General features: G+C 44.9%; 1 protein-coding gene across 16 annotated transcripts in view; it reads right to left on the reverse strand.

The window, feature by feature from the left end:
* Positions 1 to 20,220, reverse strand: part of SV2B (synaptic vesicle glycoprotein 2B) — a 100,833-nt gene that overhangs the window by 40,941 nt on the left and 39,672 nt on the right. For 10 of the 16 annotated variants that reach the window (XM_019726699.2, XM_074318264.1, XM_019726696.2 and 7 more), the window contains one exon: positions 1,124 to 1,972. In XM_019726699.2, the coding sequence (XP_019582258.1) occupies positions 1,124 to 1,664 (541 nt within the window). In that variant the 5' untranslated portion in view covers positions 1,665 to 1,972. Of the gene's footprint in view, positions 1 to 1,123; positions 1,973 to 12,344; positions 12,444 to 17,540; positions 17,626 to 18,336; positions 18,416 to 18,780; positions 18,954 to 20,220 lie in introns of those variants that run through there. The other 6 variants (XM_074318266.1, XM_074318261.1, XM_019726700.2 and 3 more) reach the window with 5 other exon arrangements.

Genomic DNA, 20,220 nt, shown 5'->3' on the forward strand with positions numbered 1-20,220 from the left:
TCCCAGCATTCAGCTACAAATACTTAGAGATAGAAGAGAAGCCAGGAGCAGATGGGATTCTGGAAGGACGCAGAGCAAAGCACTGGAGTGGTAGAGCCCTCGGCCTGCCACTCACAAAACATATCTGTCATTTGGGTAGGAAGAGGATGGGTTCATACGAAGAAGAGAGAAATCAGACTCTCAAGCAGGCAACAAGATTTGGAAAAAAAATAAGAGCTTGAGAGTCAGACAGACCTGAGGAGGAATCTAAGCGCTAATACTTACTGGCTGTGTAAACTTGAGCCAATCAATTAATTTATCTGAGGTTAAAAACAATACCTGAATGAAGGCAGTGTGGAGGTTCCTCAAAAAATTACGAATAGAATTGCCATATGACCCAGCAATCCCTCTCCTGGGGATCTACCCAAAAAATCTGAAAACATTTATAGATAAAAACACGTGTGCTCCAATGTTCATTGCGGCTTTGTTTACGGTGGCCAAGACATGGAAACAACCAAAATGTCCTTCGATAGATGAATGGATAAAGAAGTTGTGGTATATACACAATGGAATACTATTCGGTGGTAAGAAAAGATGATATAGGAACATTTGTGACAACATGGATGGATCTTGAGGGAGTAATGCTGAGCGAAATAAGTCAGACAGAAAAAGCAGAGAACCATGTGATTTCACTGATATGTGGTATATAAACCAAAAACAACAAAAGAACAAGACAAACAAATGAGAAACAGAAACTCATAGACACAGACAATAGTTTAGTGGTTACCAGAGGGTAAGGGGGGTGGGGGGTGGGAGATGAGGGGGATCAAATATATGGTGATGGAAGGAGAACTGACTCTGGGTGATGAACACACAATGGGATTTATAGATGATGTAATACAGCATCGTACACCTGAAATCTATGTAACTTTACTAACAATTGTGACCCCAATAAATTTTAAAAAAGAAAGAAATATAAAAACAACACCTGAACGGCAAAATGCGTGTAAAATGATGACATGGCAAGGACATTGGGATAGATGTAAGGTGCCAAACAGTGACAGGTGCTATACACACTTTGCTGCTCTTTCCTCTTCATACTTGAATGCCAAGAAAAGAACCATCTTTGAACACGTGCACTTACCAAGCATTCCTTTCTTAGAACTGGACAGACACATGTCCTTCTCTGCGCTGGGCAGGACGAAACTCACCACGAACACCTCCACCCCATCGGCCATCAGGGCCAAACCCAAGACGAAAAAGAGGGTCCACTGGAAGCGCCCATGGCCACACTCGTCAATGATGGTCTCATATTGGTGGGCCAGCTGCTCCTCATCTTCCATCCTCTCGGCCAGCAGGTCGGCCCGGCCCCGAAGGCCGTCCGCCCTGGAGGGCGCCATCTTGGTCTGCCTGGCCTTGACGTCATCTGGGTGAGGGATGCCTTGGTACTCGCCCTCGTAGATCTCATCCTCCTCGTCGTGGCCTTCTGTGACATCGCTCTGCGCGTCCTCTTCTGGGTTGGACTCGTTGCCACGGTAATAGCCATCACTTGGGGCATAGCCCTCATAGCTGTCCTGGTATGTGTAGTCGTCCATTCCTTGATTGCGGGACTGCCGGGTCGCCTCTCGAGCTAGATCCCTCGCGCCGTGGTAGAGGTGTGGGCTGTTTCGATAACCATCCTCCATCCTATGTGTAAAGGTTTAAACGTAGAACGTGCTCATGTGACTACCTGGGTGAAAGGGGCACCGGTATTCTCCCCCCTCCTTTGTCTCGCAAATAGAGCAGATCTGTGCCAAGACACCCAAAGTCTCCTTTTGCGTTCGACGTCTTTGGAAAATTTCAAATTCTGGTCTGGTTTCCTTCGGTGACCCCGAGATGTTGTGTTGGGAGACGGTGATTAGAAATGGGTCCAGCTGGGTTGCGTGACAAGGCGCTGGCAGGACGTGGCAGCCTGCTGGCTGGCCTGATGTGTTCTGTTACTGAAGGTTATGGCCTGGAGTACAGAGAAGGGAAAGAGGAGAGTATTACAAACTGCCGAAATGCTAATAGGCACGCTCAGGATTAAACAAACATATTTACTAATGCCTGCGCTTTGTGTGTAAGGCGGAGGAAACCTTAACGAGACTTGCAGATTCCTACCAAATGAATGAAGACCGAATCAGTGAAACACAGGAGAAGGGGAGAAAGAACAGGGTCAGAGAGGCCCTTTGAAGTGTTGACTCGCCCGTGAACAGGGTCAAATCTTACACGAGAATGAAACAGAAGGCGGCAAAGGTTTTCAGTCCAAGACAATTTTGTGTTATAGATTTTCTGTTAGAATTTATCAAGCCTTTGGCAACAACACAGGTTTACTACATACAGCTCAGCTTCGGTTACGAAAACACCTTGCTAACTTTGTTATGAAGGGGCCGGACAATTTTATATCTAGAGACGTGTGACAAAGAAAATATCCAGGACCGTGTTTCCTAAGGCCCAGTTTACTTTTGAAACTCAGCATTGTGGTTCAAGGGTCACTCTGACCTTGGACTTGGCTAAAATAGGCAGGAACAGTCACTGAAGACCCAGAGCCAGAGAGCTTGGGTCTGAAACTTGATTCTGCCCCATAATGGCTGTGTGACCATGCACATGTCTTTCTGAGCCTCAATTTTTCTCATCTGGAAAGTGGGGATAACAATAGTTCTTAAGTCATAAGGTTATGCATACAGTGCTTAAAACAGCACCTGACCTGCATGGTAAATGCTATCGAAACCTTGACAGTATTGTTGCTCTTTATTTTTTTCTTTTTAGTTCCAGTTTGGGAAATCAGGACCCAGTGCTGTGAGAGCCAAGACTATACCCTCTGTCTCAATTCTAATCACTGGGTCCCTCGGTTGACTCCTGTGCCCAACGGACTAGCACCCTGCCCCAGCTACCCTCCTAGAAGCCCAGTTCTCACAAGCTTTGGAGGCACCATTTAGTAATGCCTAGTGTGCTGAGGGTGTCCCATCTCTTACCCCTAATTCTCACAACAATCAAAGGAGAAAGATAAAAAGTATTTGCATCGTCACACAGATAAAGGATGGGACATCAAGGTCTAGTGATCCCAAAGTCAGTTTTTGTTCCATGGCCCCTGTGTTTCCCAAACGCTGTCCTGAGGAACTGTCATTTTCAATCACCTGGGGAGCTTTGGAAATACAGATTCCCAGAGCATGTAGAAGGGCTGGCTCAAGCTCAGAAACCTAAGTTTTCGCACAGCTTCCCAAGTGGCTCTGCGGCCCAGCTCCGCACTGGGCAGTCCCTCAGGGGTGGTGGCCAGGCCCTCCTATACCTCTTACCCTCCTCCAATTCTGCCCTGCTGCCAGATGGATGTTCAGACCTCCTCACTGAGGCTGCCAGAAACCCACTCGCCAGCAAAATCCACCTGCCGACATGTATATACACCATCAACCTTTACAGGTCTTGCTGTCACACCCCAAATCCAAACTGTCCTTTCCCCAAACTCGGCATACGTCATGTCATAATGGACTGGACACGCCTGTCCTCAGGGTGGCAACTGGACCCTACCCTTCCCCCGCAGTGTATCCCTGGGCCCTCTGCCCCATACCTGCCTGCCGTCACTCCTGGAATGACTCCAGCTCTGGAACTCATGTGACTCAACGCAATGCATTTCTCTTGGGGAATGCCCAGGACCAATGCTTCTCCAATGCAGGGTGGGCCAGAACCACACAGGGCACGGGGGCGAGGGGGTCCTCATTAGAAACACACATCCCAGGACCTTGCCCCCAGAGACTCTGAACTTGCAGAGTGGGGGTGGGGCCTGGAAACCTGCATTTTCTGAAATCCATCGTGCGGAATCCAGTGGACCGTGCCTTGAGAAACAGTGCCGTAGAGCGAGCAAGACATATTTACTAAGAACTGGGTCTCACTTTTTATCCTTTTTGATTTTTCATCACCCCCAGTAAATAATTTGTATTCGACCATGCTGGCCTGCACCATGCCAGATTAATATTCTAAATCTGTTTTTATTACATCCATTGAGGGACCACAGGAGGAATATAAATCACATGTAAACAGCACAAGAGTTTTGCAGAGTGCTATAAAAAATGGAGACGGAATGCCAGCTGCCAGAGAACGGGTGTGTTATTTCCATCCTGGGGGCTCTGCGGAAATATCATGAACCTGAATTGAGAGACTTGCAAATCTGAAGGCACACGTGGGAAATACCACGGGGGCAAAGGTCCTGGGACTGGCTTTGTGGGAAGAAGTTCATCTTCGTCAAAACTACTTCACTTTAAGTGTTCCAGGTAATGGAACAGCTGTGCATGTCAAGGGCAATGGAAAAAGGGGAAATCACTGTCTAGAGTGACTGTTGTTTTTTTCTCTTTCATTGAGAAATGCCATGTTATGTTTTCAGCATTTTCAGGGAATATTCTTATTAATCCTTTTCAGTTACAAATTGGATTATGACCCCTCCCCCGGGGTATGTTGAAGCCCTAACTCCCAGGGCCCCAGAATGAGATCTTATTTAGAAATACGGTCTTTATAGAGGTAATCAAGTTAAGAGGAGGTCATCTGGGTGGGCTCTAACTCAATACGACTAGTGTCTTTAGAAAAAGGGGAAATTGGGAAGCAGAGAAAGACTAATATAAAGGGAAGGTGATGGGAAGACACAGAGAAAGTCCCACCTACAAGCCACAGAACACCTGAGGCTACCAGAAGCTACGAGACAGGCATGGAACAGATTCTCCCTCACAGACCTCAAAAGAAACTAACTTTGCTGACACCTTGATGATAGATTTCTAGCCTTCAGAACTGGGAGACAAATTTCTACTGTTCAACCCATGCAATTTGTAGTACTTTGTCAAGGAAGGAAACTAACACATTCAAAAACATTAACAAACCTAGAGTTTATCAACTAAACAACAATGAACCAGAAGAGCAGCTATTAACTGAATATTAAAGTGAGCATTTTACAAGGAATATCTTATTTATTCTCACAGCCGATAATGAAGCAAGGTTATTCTCTCTATTTCACAGATGAAGAAACTGAGGGCTGAGAAGATTAGAGAATGCCCAGATTAACACAGAGAATCAATCTCAGAGCTTGGATTTGAAGCCAAGTTCAAAAATAACATCAGGCAAGCTATACAGTGGAAGAGACTGGGATTGCCTCCCACTCTCTCCTGTCCTTGAGACAAGTTAAGGTCACAAGCTGAGTTTCTGAAGAGCTAAGATTGACATCGGGCTCCTGACTCCCAAGTTAGTTTCTTCATTCACCCTCAGCAAACATTTGCCAGGATGTCTGACGCGTAAGGCACTGCAGTACATATGACATGACTTGATGTCATTCTCAATACGACTATGTCTCATGAGAGAGTAAAACAACACAAGCATCATGCAGGAATAAAAATGACCATCTTAATTATTAATATCTCCTTTCATTCATTGGATACTTGCCTCGTGGCTTGGTGCCAGGTACTACACTAAGTATAGCACATGCTTTACATTTTTAACCTGAACAACCCTGTGAGGCAGGGACTATTATTACACCCATTTTACTGAAAACAAGACTGAGGCTGAAGAGGTCAGATGACCCAAGGTCACAGACAGTAGGTTCTCCCAGAGGTTTCAGAGGAGTGAGAGGTCGCTAAGGGCTGGAATCTGCTGCCATAGCTTCCTAGAGGTCGGGGGACTTCCAAGAACAGGGAAGGGCTCAGAGAATCACACAGTAGAAAGGAGGGCACTGCAGGCTGGAGAGCAAGGATAAGCAAAGGATGGACGCAGGAATGGCGATGCTGGTGTAGACAGCAATGAAGAGGCCAGTTGGCCAACAGCAGACGAGCCAAGAGAGTGAATTAGGGGAGATGCGATGGGGAGACAACAGCAGGCAATCTAAATGCCCTGCTCAGGAACTGGGCATTTTCCTTTGAGCAACGGCGGCCAGGAAGGTTGTTGCCAAACCAAGCAGAGCAGTGTGGCACGCAGGCCGAGGATCTGGAGAAATCTCCCTGGTGGGGATTGAGGCCTGGTTTCTAAGAGGAAACCTAGGGACCATAAAACCAGACAGAAGTTTCCTCGTGTGCGCGCGTGTGTGTGTTAATAGTCCAGAGATGAGGTCAGGACAAAGGTGGTGACGACGGGACTGGAAGGAAAGGTGGCCATGAGTGGACTCCCACAGGAGAACAAGTTGTGTTTTTCCTGCCAGGTGAGAGGGAGAGAGCCAGAGTGAGTGGACTAAGGCAACTCGAGGGAGGCCCATTCTGGACAGGAAATCCTTCCGGCACCCCACAACTGCTGTGTGATTAAGACAAAAATCTTTGTTCCCCCTGGTCTCCTTTTTGGTGGGGTGGCAGAGTGTGCAAAAGCACAGACCCTGCTGTCAGAACCCCCCCCCCCAGGGTCAAATGCGGACTCTGCCACTTCCTACTATGTGTGTACAAACTACTGACCACTCCAGGCCTCGGTTTCCTCATCTGCAAAATGGTTACAATAATAGTACCTACACTGCAGGGTCACTGGGAAGATTTAGTGAGATCATCCATCAACAGTGCTTACTTAGCACAGTGCCTGGCACAGATGCGACCAATATAAATTTGATTTTGTTTTCATTGTTGTTATAATCATGATTATTAGCTGAGTGTTGATCATTAAAACGTAGCCAGGATCTCAGCTTGAGCCCAATGTAGTTTTATTTGAGATCTGGGGCCCATCTGGGCTAGGCTGGGAAACCAAGTACAGAGAAAAACAAACTAACATTTAGTTCCTCATGAAAACCACCGCCCCCCAAAACTGTCCTAGCACCAATCTCTTCAGCAGCCGCCTTTAAGCCTTACATTCTATTAACCTCTGAGGCCACGCTATTCGATTCAAAAATCGCTGTGTGGTAAACACTCGTTCATAATCAAATATCACAGAGAACAAAGCTAAAAATAATATTATAATTAAATGATGTAATGCTTCCCAAAATGTGTGCTGCAGAACATTAGGCCTTTAATATGCCCATTTAAGGGGGGGGGAAGAATTCCAAGAGAAAATGAGTTTAGGAAACATGGCCTCCCCTCCCCACCATTCTCTTTCGGAGATGTATAACACACATTGCTATAATATATTCAATGCTGTGAGAGACCGGAATAAAAACCTATTCACACCACAATAAGCTACTAGTACACACCCATCAGAACAGCGGCAATCGATAGATTGTAGTAAGGGGTAGCTAGTATGTGACGGCCTAGAACATTCTGGTACATTGTGGGTAGGAATGAAAAAACAGTTCAGCCTCTTCGGAACACAGTTTGGCAGTTTCTTAAAATGTTAAACATATTTCGAGTTAAGAGCAACGTTTACACACTGATTAACCATTTTTTGGCAATTTGATGGCTCTTTATTTTTAAGCATTTAGAATTACTCCAAGGAGTCCCACGGTACTGTGTACACATCTCTATTGTCACATTATTTATTGTAAGTATTTATGTGTCTCTCTGCCAGGAGATAGATTGTGAGCAATTCCAGGATAGATAAAGCACTGGGTTTTACTTATTTTTTTAATCTTGAGCACCAGACACAGAGTCTTTAACCATAGTAGGTGCTTGAAAATGGTTGCTCAATAATGGAGGTCAACAGTTATTCAGGGCCTGGCTGAAAGTGAGTCAAAAATGGCCCAGGGACCAGAATGCCCCTGCCTTTGCTGGAAATAGATCAACTGGTTTACCTTGTTTAAGGAAAAAAAAAAAAAAAAAGTCAGATCAGCTGTCACCCTGAAGACACCACCCTTCAGAAAGACTCATTCACTCTCTTATGCTCCTACTGGTTTTCTATTAACACCAAGTTCCCAAATGAGATTGTTGGGGGTGAGGGGGGGGCCCTAATTTATCCATTGTCAACTTCCTAACTATAAAATACGTCTTGACCACCTGTGATGCTTCCTAAAATACACTGCTTGATGTTTCTGGGGTAGGTTACATCAACCCATGGGCTGAGAATATTGGGACTTATCTGGCTGGTATTGGGAGACTGTTCTCTGAGGCTTCCAATAACCAGGGGCCTGGTCCCACTCATGACAGTGTCTGTTTGTTAGTTTGGCATCAGAAATACTTCTCTCTTCTTAAGGCATACTGATGTCAAGTCACGGTGCGATACGCCTGACACTAATACAATGCGGTACGTCAAATTAATTTTTTTGAAAGGGGGAAAGGAAAAAAGAAGTACTTCTCCCTTAGATGAATCATCCAGCTATTTCTATTGTTGTTAAAACAGAAAGCTACTTTCCCAGGTATGGGAAACAATTGGTTTTTAAATGAGAACCAACCCACGTGATCTTTTTATTGGGGGACGGGAGAAATACTTTAAAGTCCTACCAAATCCTTGAAAGGAAGGCCAGCCATCATTTGAAAGTTCATTTTAAAATGCAAAAGCAAGATAAGAATTTATGGAGAAGTGTGTTAATCAAAGCATTATTCAGAACAGCAAACCTGGAAAACAACACTTATATGAAACAACGGGGACCAGGTAACTAAATGTTAGCATACTTACACAGTTACACATTATGGTGACATAGAAACTATGGCTTTTGAAGGACTTATTTAAAAAAGAAAAAGAAAATGATCACACAATTATATTAGGTGAAAATGCCAGATAAATCATATATTTGTATCAAAAATATACCAATAGTTTCCACAATATACATTATAAATATGTATTTATGTTGTGTGAATGTATCTGGCAGGATGGTAATATTTGCCCAGTTCCCCCTGAAATGCTCATTTTCTCCCTTTTGGCTCTTTGTTCTAAAGCAGGTCAATGACGTTCACAGTGGGGTCCTCAACCCCCAGCAGGACAAACACTTGGAGCCAGATGAATACAGATTCCTGGACCCCATTCCAAACCTTGTGCAACAGAAGGGGGACAGAAACCTGCCACATGTGCAAGCTCTCCAGGGAATTCCTGGGCTCACTCCAAGTCGAGAACTTCTGGCCAATGCGCTTCTTACTCAGTTAATTTGTTTGTGACTCGAGAGCAAGGGCATGGAAGCCCTGAACCCAGTCATCAGACAACGAGACCCTCCCAGGAGGGAGCTAAGCTCGAAAGTAAGGAGAAGAGAGGCTGGTGCTTTGACGTGCAGGGAGGTGCCCCAGCCCTGGGGGAGGGGGCCTCATAGAAGGATGTGTGTTCCCCGAAAGAAAGGAGATGGGACCCTGTACCTCTCACAGGCAGCACTCTGAATGACGGACAGCTGTGGAGCCCCTATGGAGGCTATTATCCTGCAGCCCTGGGATGGGCAACAGAAGGGCCCCCTCCCCCAGCACCATCTATAGAGAATCAAAAGCTTCCTCCTACAGGCAGCACTGAGTAACGCACAGATCAAGGGGAATCACTGTGGCTACAGCCACAGACTAAGCAGGCACCCCCACTGTTTGGGGGACCACTCACTTAAGTGGTCCAGTGCAGTGAGGGAGGGGGCCCTCAAAAAAAGACTGATAATGGCCACCTTACCAACCCCACTGCAATTTGATTAAGAAAAACGTGTTTAAGGACATTTCTTGCCTTAGCATGATGTTGTAACGCAAATTCTTGCCTACTGTATATACGCGGGTATACAGAGGCCAGCTCTGCCGCTGACAAGCTCTGACAATCCGAGCAAGTTGTTTGACCTTTAAGCTCCAGTTTCTTCATGTGTGAAATGAAAGGACTATGAGTTCCTATTCATGGGGTTGTGATAAGAATTAAATGAGTTAATATGTTCAAAAAGCTTGGTACCCAAAAAGAGCTCAATAAAAACAGCTGTTACAGAAATGCACAACAAACAGATAAGCATGTCCATGTATGCACTAACCTCTGTGGCAATGCATACCAGAGGCTTAATTCACCCCACAGGAAGCAAACCCACAACCTTCGTAGGTGAGACCCCCTGGATTTTTAGCACCTCACTCTGGTTAGTGCAGCTCTTATCTGAGTTATCCCAAAACAGTCAGCCAACTTCCACACGGCCTAACTCTCCTAGTGGCTTCTCAAAACCTTCAAACCACAGTCATAATTTGGTCTTGAAAGACCCTCATTAAACAACACCCACTGCACCTCCCCAGTTTCATTCTGTTCCTTTCTGGTGGCCCCTCCCGAGGGGACTAGTCTTACTAAATTGTCATCATTACAGTCACTCATCTATTCCATAAATACTGTGGAGCATCTACTACCTGGTAGGTCCTGTGCCAGGTGCTGGGAACACCGAGGAGAATGTAACAAGCTCCTGCTCTCATGTCCCTGACGGTCGAGTTAATAGAAATTTTACTAAATCTAAGAAGAACAGACTTTCTGTAAGGAGCGAGCCCTCTCTTCACACATAAGATATTCTACATCTTCCGGTTCATTAGAAACTTGGGAAGTATATCCCAGAAAATGAAACTACGGAACTGGCATTAAACTTAAAACGATTGATTGCTCCAACGGGGCACGCTGGCTGAAAATTTGGATCTCTCTCTAAAAGGCTCGAAAACCTTTGTGAACACAGATCTATGAGTTATTGAGGAAAATGAAGACGGGCAGATGAACAAACGAATATAGATGATGTCAATCCATTCAAACCAAGACCATTCTTTTCACCCCAAAGGCAAGTCTGAAAGCCATGGGCCGGCTGGAAGGAGCACTTCTGTCTTCATCTGCCTCTGTTCTCATCTTCACCTTCACGCACGAGCGGACATGCCCTAATAAACCTGCTCTTTGCGACAGTCCCCAGCCATGAAATGTCCTCTCCTCTAGGATTGCAGGCTGTTAGCATCCTCTGCAGCGAAAGCCTGTGGACTCAGCACACACTGCTTGGTTTGGGGCCCCTGGTCCCCACTGCCCAGTTCCAGCGCCACCCCAAACCCTCTCATCTGGCTGTTCTCCTGGCCCCTGGAAACCTCGCCCACATACCTCACTTTGGGGAAATTGTAATAGAGGTCTTATGATGAGAAAAACTTCTGTTTTTCTCTGTTTTTGAAGCTTTTGAAAAACAGCATTTGTTTTCCTCAGCTACTGCACAGGCATGTAACAACCTGATATCCCTGCTCACATCTAGCGTCTGGACTGCAGAGAAGGACTTGGGCTTAGAATTCTCATCACAAGTTCCCGCTTGGCTGTTCTGGGAGAACCTTCTAAAATAACCACCTAACTGAAGCCCACAAAAAGGTAGTGACCTCTGCCGCAAGCACCTTATAGGTGCTATCTCCTGCTCCTGCTCACTCGTCACCTGGGACAGAGGGCTGCCCTTTCCCCCAGCCCATTGTGGGGACCTCCGTCCCCACCTTGCTTCTGGGAGCTGTAAGTATTAGGTTGGTGCAAAAGTAATTGCGGTTTTTGCAATTCTGTTTAACCTTTTAAACCGCAATTACTTTTGCACCCACCTAATAATAAATCTTGTGACTCGATTTCCTTTGTGTGGGTGTATTGAAACTGCTCCTTCAATTTAAAAGGACCTGTCGGTTTCGGGTCCTCAGAGCGAGCGGGGGCTTGGATGCTGAGGGTGTTACCTGTCAACCTCATGTGTTTGGCTTGTGTGCCTACCTTCAGTAGGTCATCGTCTGCATATTCTTAAATCAATACACCAGCTCCAGCTTCTCAACACCGGCGTCACAGCTTACCTTGCTCTTATCAGTCCTGCGGATGTCCCTGAAATAATTTTTTTTCAACTCACCCTGGTGCATTTCAATTCCTGTCTCCATCTCCTAATTATCCCGGAATTACTCAGCCTCTGGGTGTGACTGGCCCTGTCGTCCTGCGCTGCCCCGGACTCCAGTCTATTACGTCTCTATAACGAGTCCCTTCCTTCTCTCCATCCTTTCCCCTAATTCAGCTTCGGCCAAGTATAAACACTGCAATTAAAAAGGGCTAAAATGTTGCCAGGAAGGCAAACTTATTTAGAGCGAGAGCCTGGAATTTTGAACATTTCTAGGCTCCAGTCCAAATCCTACAGTAACTGCAAAAAGGAAAATAGGGAAAGGAAGAAACCTTTAATGAGCTTGACTATGTATGGAGTTTTCTCATGCACAATCGCATTCAATCTTCCGAAAGACTGGAGAAGTGGGCTTCGGTGACAGAGCCCAGAGAGGCCAAGAGAAACCACCTAAGCTCACAAACCTGGGAAGAGGCAGTCGGATTCAACCCCCCAGGTCTATATTCTGCAGTGATCTTTGGGCTTCCCCATAAAACCACCGAGAATCCCCCGTTCTCAGTCTGGCACCTGACGGCCTCGGCTAACGGGGTGATGGAATTGCTCGACAGGCCCCTGGCCGCGGTTTGGCTTTCCTGTTGAAATGACTCCTACATATTTCGGCAAGGAAAGATTTCAAACGATGGCAACATTTTAAAGAACTCTAATTCCGCCACCAAAAGCAGTACTGCCACCCATCGCTCACTCTTGCGGCTTCAGGGTAGGATCCACGTCTCTCGTCTCTCGTCCCTGTCCCCAGTGAAGCCGGCAGCAGCACAGCGCAATTCATAGGCACTGAATCCATCTATTATTACAAACGAAAAAGAAAGCGATGACTGGACTCCCGCCCACCTGAAGCCCAGAGCAGGGGAGACCCAAATAATCCATCCCAGCGTCCTTTAGTCTGTCCTTGGATAGGAAAATGAACTCTGCAAGAGCGACATCCTGGAGTGTGAGCAGAATAGAAGGGAGGAGGCAGGTAGGAGAGGGCAGAACTAGGTGACAGGACGATCTTTTTTTTTTTTTTAAAGACGCGTTTTCACTGCCCTCCTGTTCCTAAACTGCCTTATTACATAGAGGGTTGTCATACACAAGGAGGGGAAAAGATGAATTTTGGGAAGACCTGGCCGGGCTATTTTCACGGGCGTTTCAACAGCTACTGGAATCATCCTAGAAACAGATGGTGCCTTTCTGCAACACGCTGCCTGAAGGACGATTCCTGCTCAGGCGGCCCTGAGGTCCACCCCCAGAGCTGCCTGCAGCTGTCATCGGAGCCTTGAAACCAAACACACGAGGTCTTTCTGTGTTCCCCGAATATAGGCGGCTGTCATTAGTAAAATGATCTCTGGAAACTAACCTAGCTTTGTTTTCTTCCCAAAGGGGAAAACAATACCTCTCTTTTCATCAGGAACCACATGGTAAGGATTCCCACCCCCCCAACGGATCTAAGCACAAAAGATGTAATTGGCAAGCTGTTGTGCATATAAACAGAAGTGTAGATACACAACTTTTTGCAAAACTGAGTGGTCTGTGCTAGGGAATTTGAACCCACCTGCTCAGACACCAGTAAGTCTCCACTATATCAGAAAAGCTGCAGCTGCATCCACTAGGCTCAGAAACCCTGGCTAGCCTGTTGATAACAAGCTGAACAAGCCGACTTGTGGACACGCCCTAATAAATTGGCCCTTTGTTTGCATGAACTGGATGAATCAACTGCTGTGGTAGGTGTCACACTGGTCACGCAGGCCACTTTTAGTTACAGGGACGAGTAAGATTCCTTGCTGAGCCTATGTTTTGCTTTTGACACAGGATGCTTTCCACAAAGAGATTCTTCATGGCACCTTTTTAAACATTCAGCAGAAGAATGTTTTAAAGAAAAATGCTTATAGTTCAATTCCACATCTTTGATAGCTATCATCTTGCCCTTGGTCTCAACTAAAATGCTCCCTTCTCGCTCTCTCAGGCCTCTCTGGCAGCTATCCCCAGGACTACATGGCAATCTAGTTCCTATTTGGGGTGATTTAGCTAAGTAAGGGGTCCGAACATCAGACTTTCAAACTAAGTAGATCAGAGATGAGGGTAAGGGGGATCAAATATATGGTGATGGAAGGAGAACTGACTCTGAGTGGTGAGCACACAATGGGATTTATAGATGATGTAATACAGAATTGTACACCTGAAATCTATGTAATTTTACTAACAATTGTCACCCCAATAAATTTTAAAAAAAAAATCCAAAACTCAAAACAAAAAAAAAATTTGATCAGAGGACCCATTTTCCCTCCTCTGGACACCCAGACTTCAAACTTGCTCTGTTTATAATATAATCAAGCCAAGAGGAAAGATAGCAGGTCCTACATCTAACATTTATATCCTTATGAGCTCATCAGTTGACAACCCGAAGACAACTCCAGTGTCCTTTTAAAATGCCTGGCCCCAGCTCACTCCCACTCACTCAGAACGACTGTGTGACGATTGGCTTCTGAGCCAGCGCTGCCCACAATATCCCCAGATGGATGTCCCTGCTCACGTCCAAAGCAAACTGAGCGTGTTCAATCTGATTCTAATGCAAAGAAATTCCTGGGACTTTTGTGACTTTTACTGAACTGACATCCAAAGCAGTAACCATAACCACGACAGCGCATTTCAGCAAACGCTTGGGATCACACCTTCTTACTGCTTTGCGTTAACCCAGTGCTGTCACCGATATTCTGGACCCCATCAGGTACAAACAGGTGCCCAGCAAGAGTGAGTCACTGTATGTGAAGACTTGCTTCCCAGGGGAGGTGAGGCCTGGGATGGACATCGAAAGATGAACAGGAGGTAGCCAGAAGGACAGAGAGAGTGGAAGGAGCGGGGACACTTCAAGACAGAGGGGCCAGCATGACCATTTCCTTGAAAATATAGCCAACAGGCAGTAAAAGCCAAACAGAAATGGTTATCTTGTGCCACTTGGATTTATGCTTGTCCGTGATACTATGGAATCCACGATCTGCCCGAAGAGAAGGAGAATGGCTTCCAGTCTATTTATACAAAGTAGATAAACCCGAGTCCAGTCCGTCTGACCTTTTCGTGCATCTGTCTTCACTGAGTGGTGGGCCGCCACTACTGACCACGCGAAAACCTCATGTTGACATATTGGCGTTTCCAAAAGCTGCCCAGCGACGCCTGTCAACCGACACCCCTGAAGTTTCCTTCCTTATCCCCCAGGCAAGTGTGTTCAAAAAGTAACCAACAGGAGCTGACATTTGCCTTTCTTCTAACTCTATTTGAACAGGCTTCCGGGCCATATGCCTCCCTAAATATCCCTAAACTCTCTACCTTCCTGCTCCTATCAATTCTGCTGGAGAAAGACTATTTCAAAGGTCAAAAGCTTGATTCTGGCCGAGCAATTCTGCCTGGATCTCAGTGAAATGGGCCACAAAGATGAGACGCAGACGTAAGGTACCCGATTTCCTCAGCAGAAACCGGACCTCCTGGTAAATGATGAAATATCGGAACATAAGCAGGAGGAGAGGCTTGAACTCGTGTGGGATCAAAACACTTTCCTTGATATTAAAGAGACGATGATTCATAACTTTGCTGATTTTCCTTCCTCTCTAGCGCTGGTATTTATCCAAGGCATATGTGCCAAATGCATCTGGGAATGTTCTCAGTAGCTTTACTCACAATCACCCCAAACTGGAAGCAACCCAACTACCCAAAGGTACTATCTTAACTTTATCAAAACAGGAAATGAATCTATGAGGCCCCGAGACGTGAGGGTCACACCTTTACAAGGCAGAGCTACAGGCGGAAACCAAGCATTCCCGTGCCACGTGCACTGCTGGGTTTCTCACCCAAGTCAGTGAGCCAGGGCTCCCTGCTTCTCTAGCCTACCCTGTCTGCTTAACTCAACACTGTCTTTTCTCTCTACTGCCAGACACCAAGCAAAACTGCTCTTAACTGATCCCAGCTAAGGTTTCCAGGCGGGAATTCCCACCCGTTCTCAGAAATTTTTTTCGCTTTCCCGTTCCTGAATGCCGAGATACAAACTTTCTGTTTTCTGTTCTCCACGATGAATAGTTTCCACAAAGTGACGGCCAATACTACCAACCACCTGGGTTCAAGGAGCCAATTTTCCCGACCAACTTTTCTTGGGATTTGGGAACGGGAAAGCGAAATAAATTCCTGAGAACGGTCAGGAATTCCCACCTAGAAACCCTAATCCCAGCTGACTCTGCCTCAATTCACTTCTCTCCTGCCCTGGCCTGGTTCCTATACAAAAGGAGCTCTCTGAATCATCTAGTCCTTGATGATGAGTTATCTGACACAAACGTGGGTCTGCAACTCCTACCTTCACACTATGAAAGGAGGAGAAAACTTTGTGGGTCCTCACGGTTATAATTTAGATTTGATACATACCTAAACATGTCGGAATGTGGAAGAAAACAAATGATATCTTTATTGGGCCAGCTGCCTCTGAGAACATAAGCACATTCGTATTATTTAAATCTAGGCTGGTGACCTCTTCTGTAGTCATTTTACACGCACTGCACTTGAGAAGCAGTCCTCACGTTAATATAAATGGACAGGTGCGAAAGCTGCGTGCTCGCTAGACCTAGGAGGTGACACAACTTTGAGAAGATGAAAGCTGCTTTTATTCTTGCGTTGACAAGACTCCTGGTGCTTTTTCTCCCTTATTTGGATGTCTTCAAAGGCCTTCAAATTTTCAAAATGCCTGGTGTGGGTCCACTCAGATCTGCCTCTTCTCGCTTAGGCCTGGCAAGTGGAGCTACCATTTGCTCTGCTCCAAGGAAGAGAAGGGAACACAGACGGCTTGGGTCTTCCAAAGAGGGGTGTTCCCTGGCTCTGAGGTAGCTTTTGTTTTTGTTTTTATAAATACCCAATTGGGAAAATGTCGTGGCAAAGCAAAGTTAACCCTGCTTTCTTGGAAACCAAAGGCTAACCCGTACACATAATGTCAAACAGGTATATTTTTCAACAACTGTTTGTTGAGATGCTCCTACAAGGTGGGGTACCAAGTAGGCAAGGCAAATGCATCCTATCCGGGCTCCCCTCCTACGACACTCGCAGGGGCTCCGTTCCATCCTGCTGCCTTCTCTGGCTCACCTCTCCTGACTCCCCTACTCATTCACTTCCCAGAGCTGCACCGGGCACCATACCCAGCAAACACAGGTGCCTAAGAAGCAGATGCCTCACTGACTAAAAGGAACTGCTATTGTTAACGGCCAGAAAACCAACGAGTGACCCGATTTGTTGCTGTTTCTTTTTCTGCTTCACAGAGGGAAAATGGGAGGAAAAACAGTATAAGGTGTGGGAGCAGCCACAGCCTAAAAAGGACAGATGTGACCTACCCAGGCCACCTCTGCGTCACGGAGAGCCTCCACCCTGCCCGGCCCCACGAGCCTGCACACCAGGTGCTTTGAAAACCGCACAGCTTGGTTTCAAGCTGAGACTCACGCGCCGGTCCCTGAGGCCCGTGTCATAAAAAGAAGCTGCTAAAAGTCATCAATCTGTCCTCAGCAAGAAAAACTTCCCGTGATTTTTTAAAACTGGGAAAAATTGCAGTGACTTCCCTGACCTTGTGAATTCCAAGAAAATGTCACCTGCTTTCCCTTTTTTGTCCCATCCTTTTGTAAAAGGAAGAATTTTGTCAAATACTGCAGAGCCAGAGAAGGGGCACCTCGGTGACTTTTCTCCACAAACACACGGAGAATGTCACGTGTTCGCACACACGACTTCATGCATTGCTTCTCACACTCACTGTGAAATGCACACGGGTATTATCTCATTTTACAGATGAGGAACTTGGAAGTTCAGAGAGGCCAAGTGTCGCTTGTAAGACTGACCTCAGACCTTATGACAGAAACGCTATACTCGAGAAGTCATATTTACACACATTAGCAGGCCAACGTCAAGATCTGGTCACGACGAGGATTGGAGGAGCCTGGCAAAAGCATGGTCCAGGAAGGAGGCGTTGTCAGCTGAAAATAAAGGAATGAAACAATACGAACCAAGAGAAAGTCATAGGAACAACCTTAATTTCAGACTAAATAGAAGTTAAAGCAAAAATTACCATGAGGATAAAGACATATATACGGATAGAAAAGAGCCACTCGAGCAATACACTGGAATAGCCATGAATGTAAAGATCTAAATACAGTATCAAAATATATGAAGCACCATTGACAGAACTATAGAGAAGTGGGTAAGTCAGCCATTGTAGCTAGAGATTTTAATACTTCCTTGTCAGAAAAAAACAAAGCAGACAAAAAATCATCCTAGACAAGAACTGAAACAGTTTCTGTGTATAGGTGTGCTGATACATACTATGAAACACCATGCTTAAAAGAAATACAGTCAGTGTTTTGTAAAAAAGAAAAACCACAAATCCCGAGTGCTGTGCTGCTTCCTAATATATGAATATAGAAAAATATTAAATTAGGCATAATTCACACTCAATAAAAAGAACTCAAATCCACTTATCTTTGCAGCAAAGAGAATTTTTTACTTATTACCACAATAAAAAAAATCAAATTGTTTCAAGATTTTCATGATTTTCCTAGGCATCAAAACAGTACTTGACAGATGTTATCCTATAAGCCACAAGAAGTTTACTTTAAATACTGTGAAGTATTTTAAAATATTGGATTGTATATTAGAAGGAGCTGCCTTCCAGGAAAACCTAGACTCACTTATTTCATAAGCAGTAGAGGCTTTCAGTACATTGGACAGTAACCTTTGTCCCGGCCGTTTTCTGATGCTGGTAAGCAAGCTGGTTAGGAATGCTCTCCGACACTGCTGTCAAGTAAAAAAAATATTGATTAAACACGAGACTCTGAGATTCATCTCTTACTGAGTAACATTTAAGAGCATTATAGAATTCATTTTACCTATGCAATAAATTTATTACATGAGACAGAAGTATCCACTTGAAAATATGGAATACTATTTCCTCAAGCAGTCACACCAGATAAAGTCTTCACCTCCAACAATATGCCACAAAGTGTAATGCCAGTAGGTTTTTTTTGTTTTGTTTTTTAATGCAGTGTTCATGCATCCAGAGATGGATGGCTGGGAAATGCTAGTAAGACCTGACAGTTTTTCTTAAAAAAATATGCCTTATGTGAATGACTCACTCAGACCTTCTCCTGCACTCATTAAAAGAATGGATCATGGGCAGGTTAGCTCAGTTGGTTAGAGTGCGGTGCTGTTAACAACAAGGTTGCTGGTTCGATCCCCACATGGGCCACTGTGAGCTGCGCCCTCCACAACTAGATTGAAACAACAATCGATTTGGAGCTGATGGGTTCTGGAAAAACACACTTAAAGTAAACAAAAGTTAAAAAAAAAAAAAAAAAGAATAGATCACGTCCAAACAATCATCTCTTTCCAGTGCAAAAAATAAGTATACTTTTAAAAGATAAACAAGACCCCCAAATCAATCTCTTTTGTGAATTTGGTTGATATATCATGCTTTTCAAGTTAATTGTCTAAGAAAGATTTGTCTCCTCTTCTTGTGTAACATTCATTAAGCATCTAGGATCTTTTCACTTTTCTATAACTTGTTCAGTAACTCTACTGGTAAGTGTGATGCTTTCCCTTACAAATTAGAAAAACAAGGGTCAAGCTACTTGCCAAAGGTCACACATCAAGTACATTGTGGAGCTGGACTTTGAAAGTAGCTTTGACCAACTCCATGCATAATACATTTTCTATTTATCATGATGCTTCTCCACTACAAAACGTTTTACAAAGGATTTTTGTTTGGTGATTTAGCTCATGACAAAACAAAGAAATAAATCTAAACTGAATCATAAGTTCTATTTACGTAAAAGAAAACATGTTTATGACAGTGAGCTGCCAAATACATCTCCCGAGGACTCGTAGTTACTAGCTTTGGCTGTAAAAGAAATCAGTCTCAGCCTTCTTCTACTCCACAGCTCAGATTGGCCAGGGGATATTTTGTTAGGAGAAAGTAAGGAGGTGATTCCATGCCAAATCCTGCATTCTTGTTGCGAAAAGAAAAATACCATAGTGTTCTAGTCCCTTGTAAATAATCCTCCTGTTTATAAATATGAAGAGAGAAGAGGGAAGGAGCCGGGTCCAGGGACGGCCTCAGAAAGGTAGGAGCCTGTTTTAGGAAGAGTCTGGTCACCGCCCCATTACAGTAGCAGGTCAAACTGATTCTAAAACACTGGTCACCCTCACAGTGTGGCATCGTGGTGACGAACGTGGGATGTGGCATCAGGCCACGGCAACGTGACCTTGGGCAAGGTACTGAATCCCCTGAGCTTTAAATTCTTTCACATGGAAAAAGGAGATAATGAGATTTACCTCACAGGGTATTTTATTATTATTATTATTATTAAATTTACTGGGGTGACATTGGCTAATAAAATTATATAGGCTCCAAGTGTACAATTCTGTCATACATCATCTTCTACCTCCCTCATCCCCTTTTCCCTCTGGTAACCACTAAACTGTTGTTTGTGTCTATGAGTTTTTGTTTGTTTGTTTGTCTTGTTCGTTTGTTTTCAGCTTTACACCCTACATTTATAGTAATAAAACATTTCAGT

The sequence above is a fragment of the Rhinolophus sinicus genome, linkage group LG13 (genome assembly GCF_036562045.2).
Source record: "Rhinolophus sinicus isolate RSC01 linkage group LG13, ASM3656204v1, whole genome shotgun sequence".
Classification (NCBI taxonomy): domain Eukaryota; kingdom Metazoa; phylum Chordata; class Mammalia; order Chiroptera; family Rhinolophidae; genus Rhinolophus; species Rhinolophus sinicus.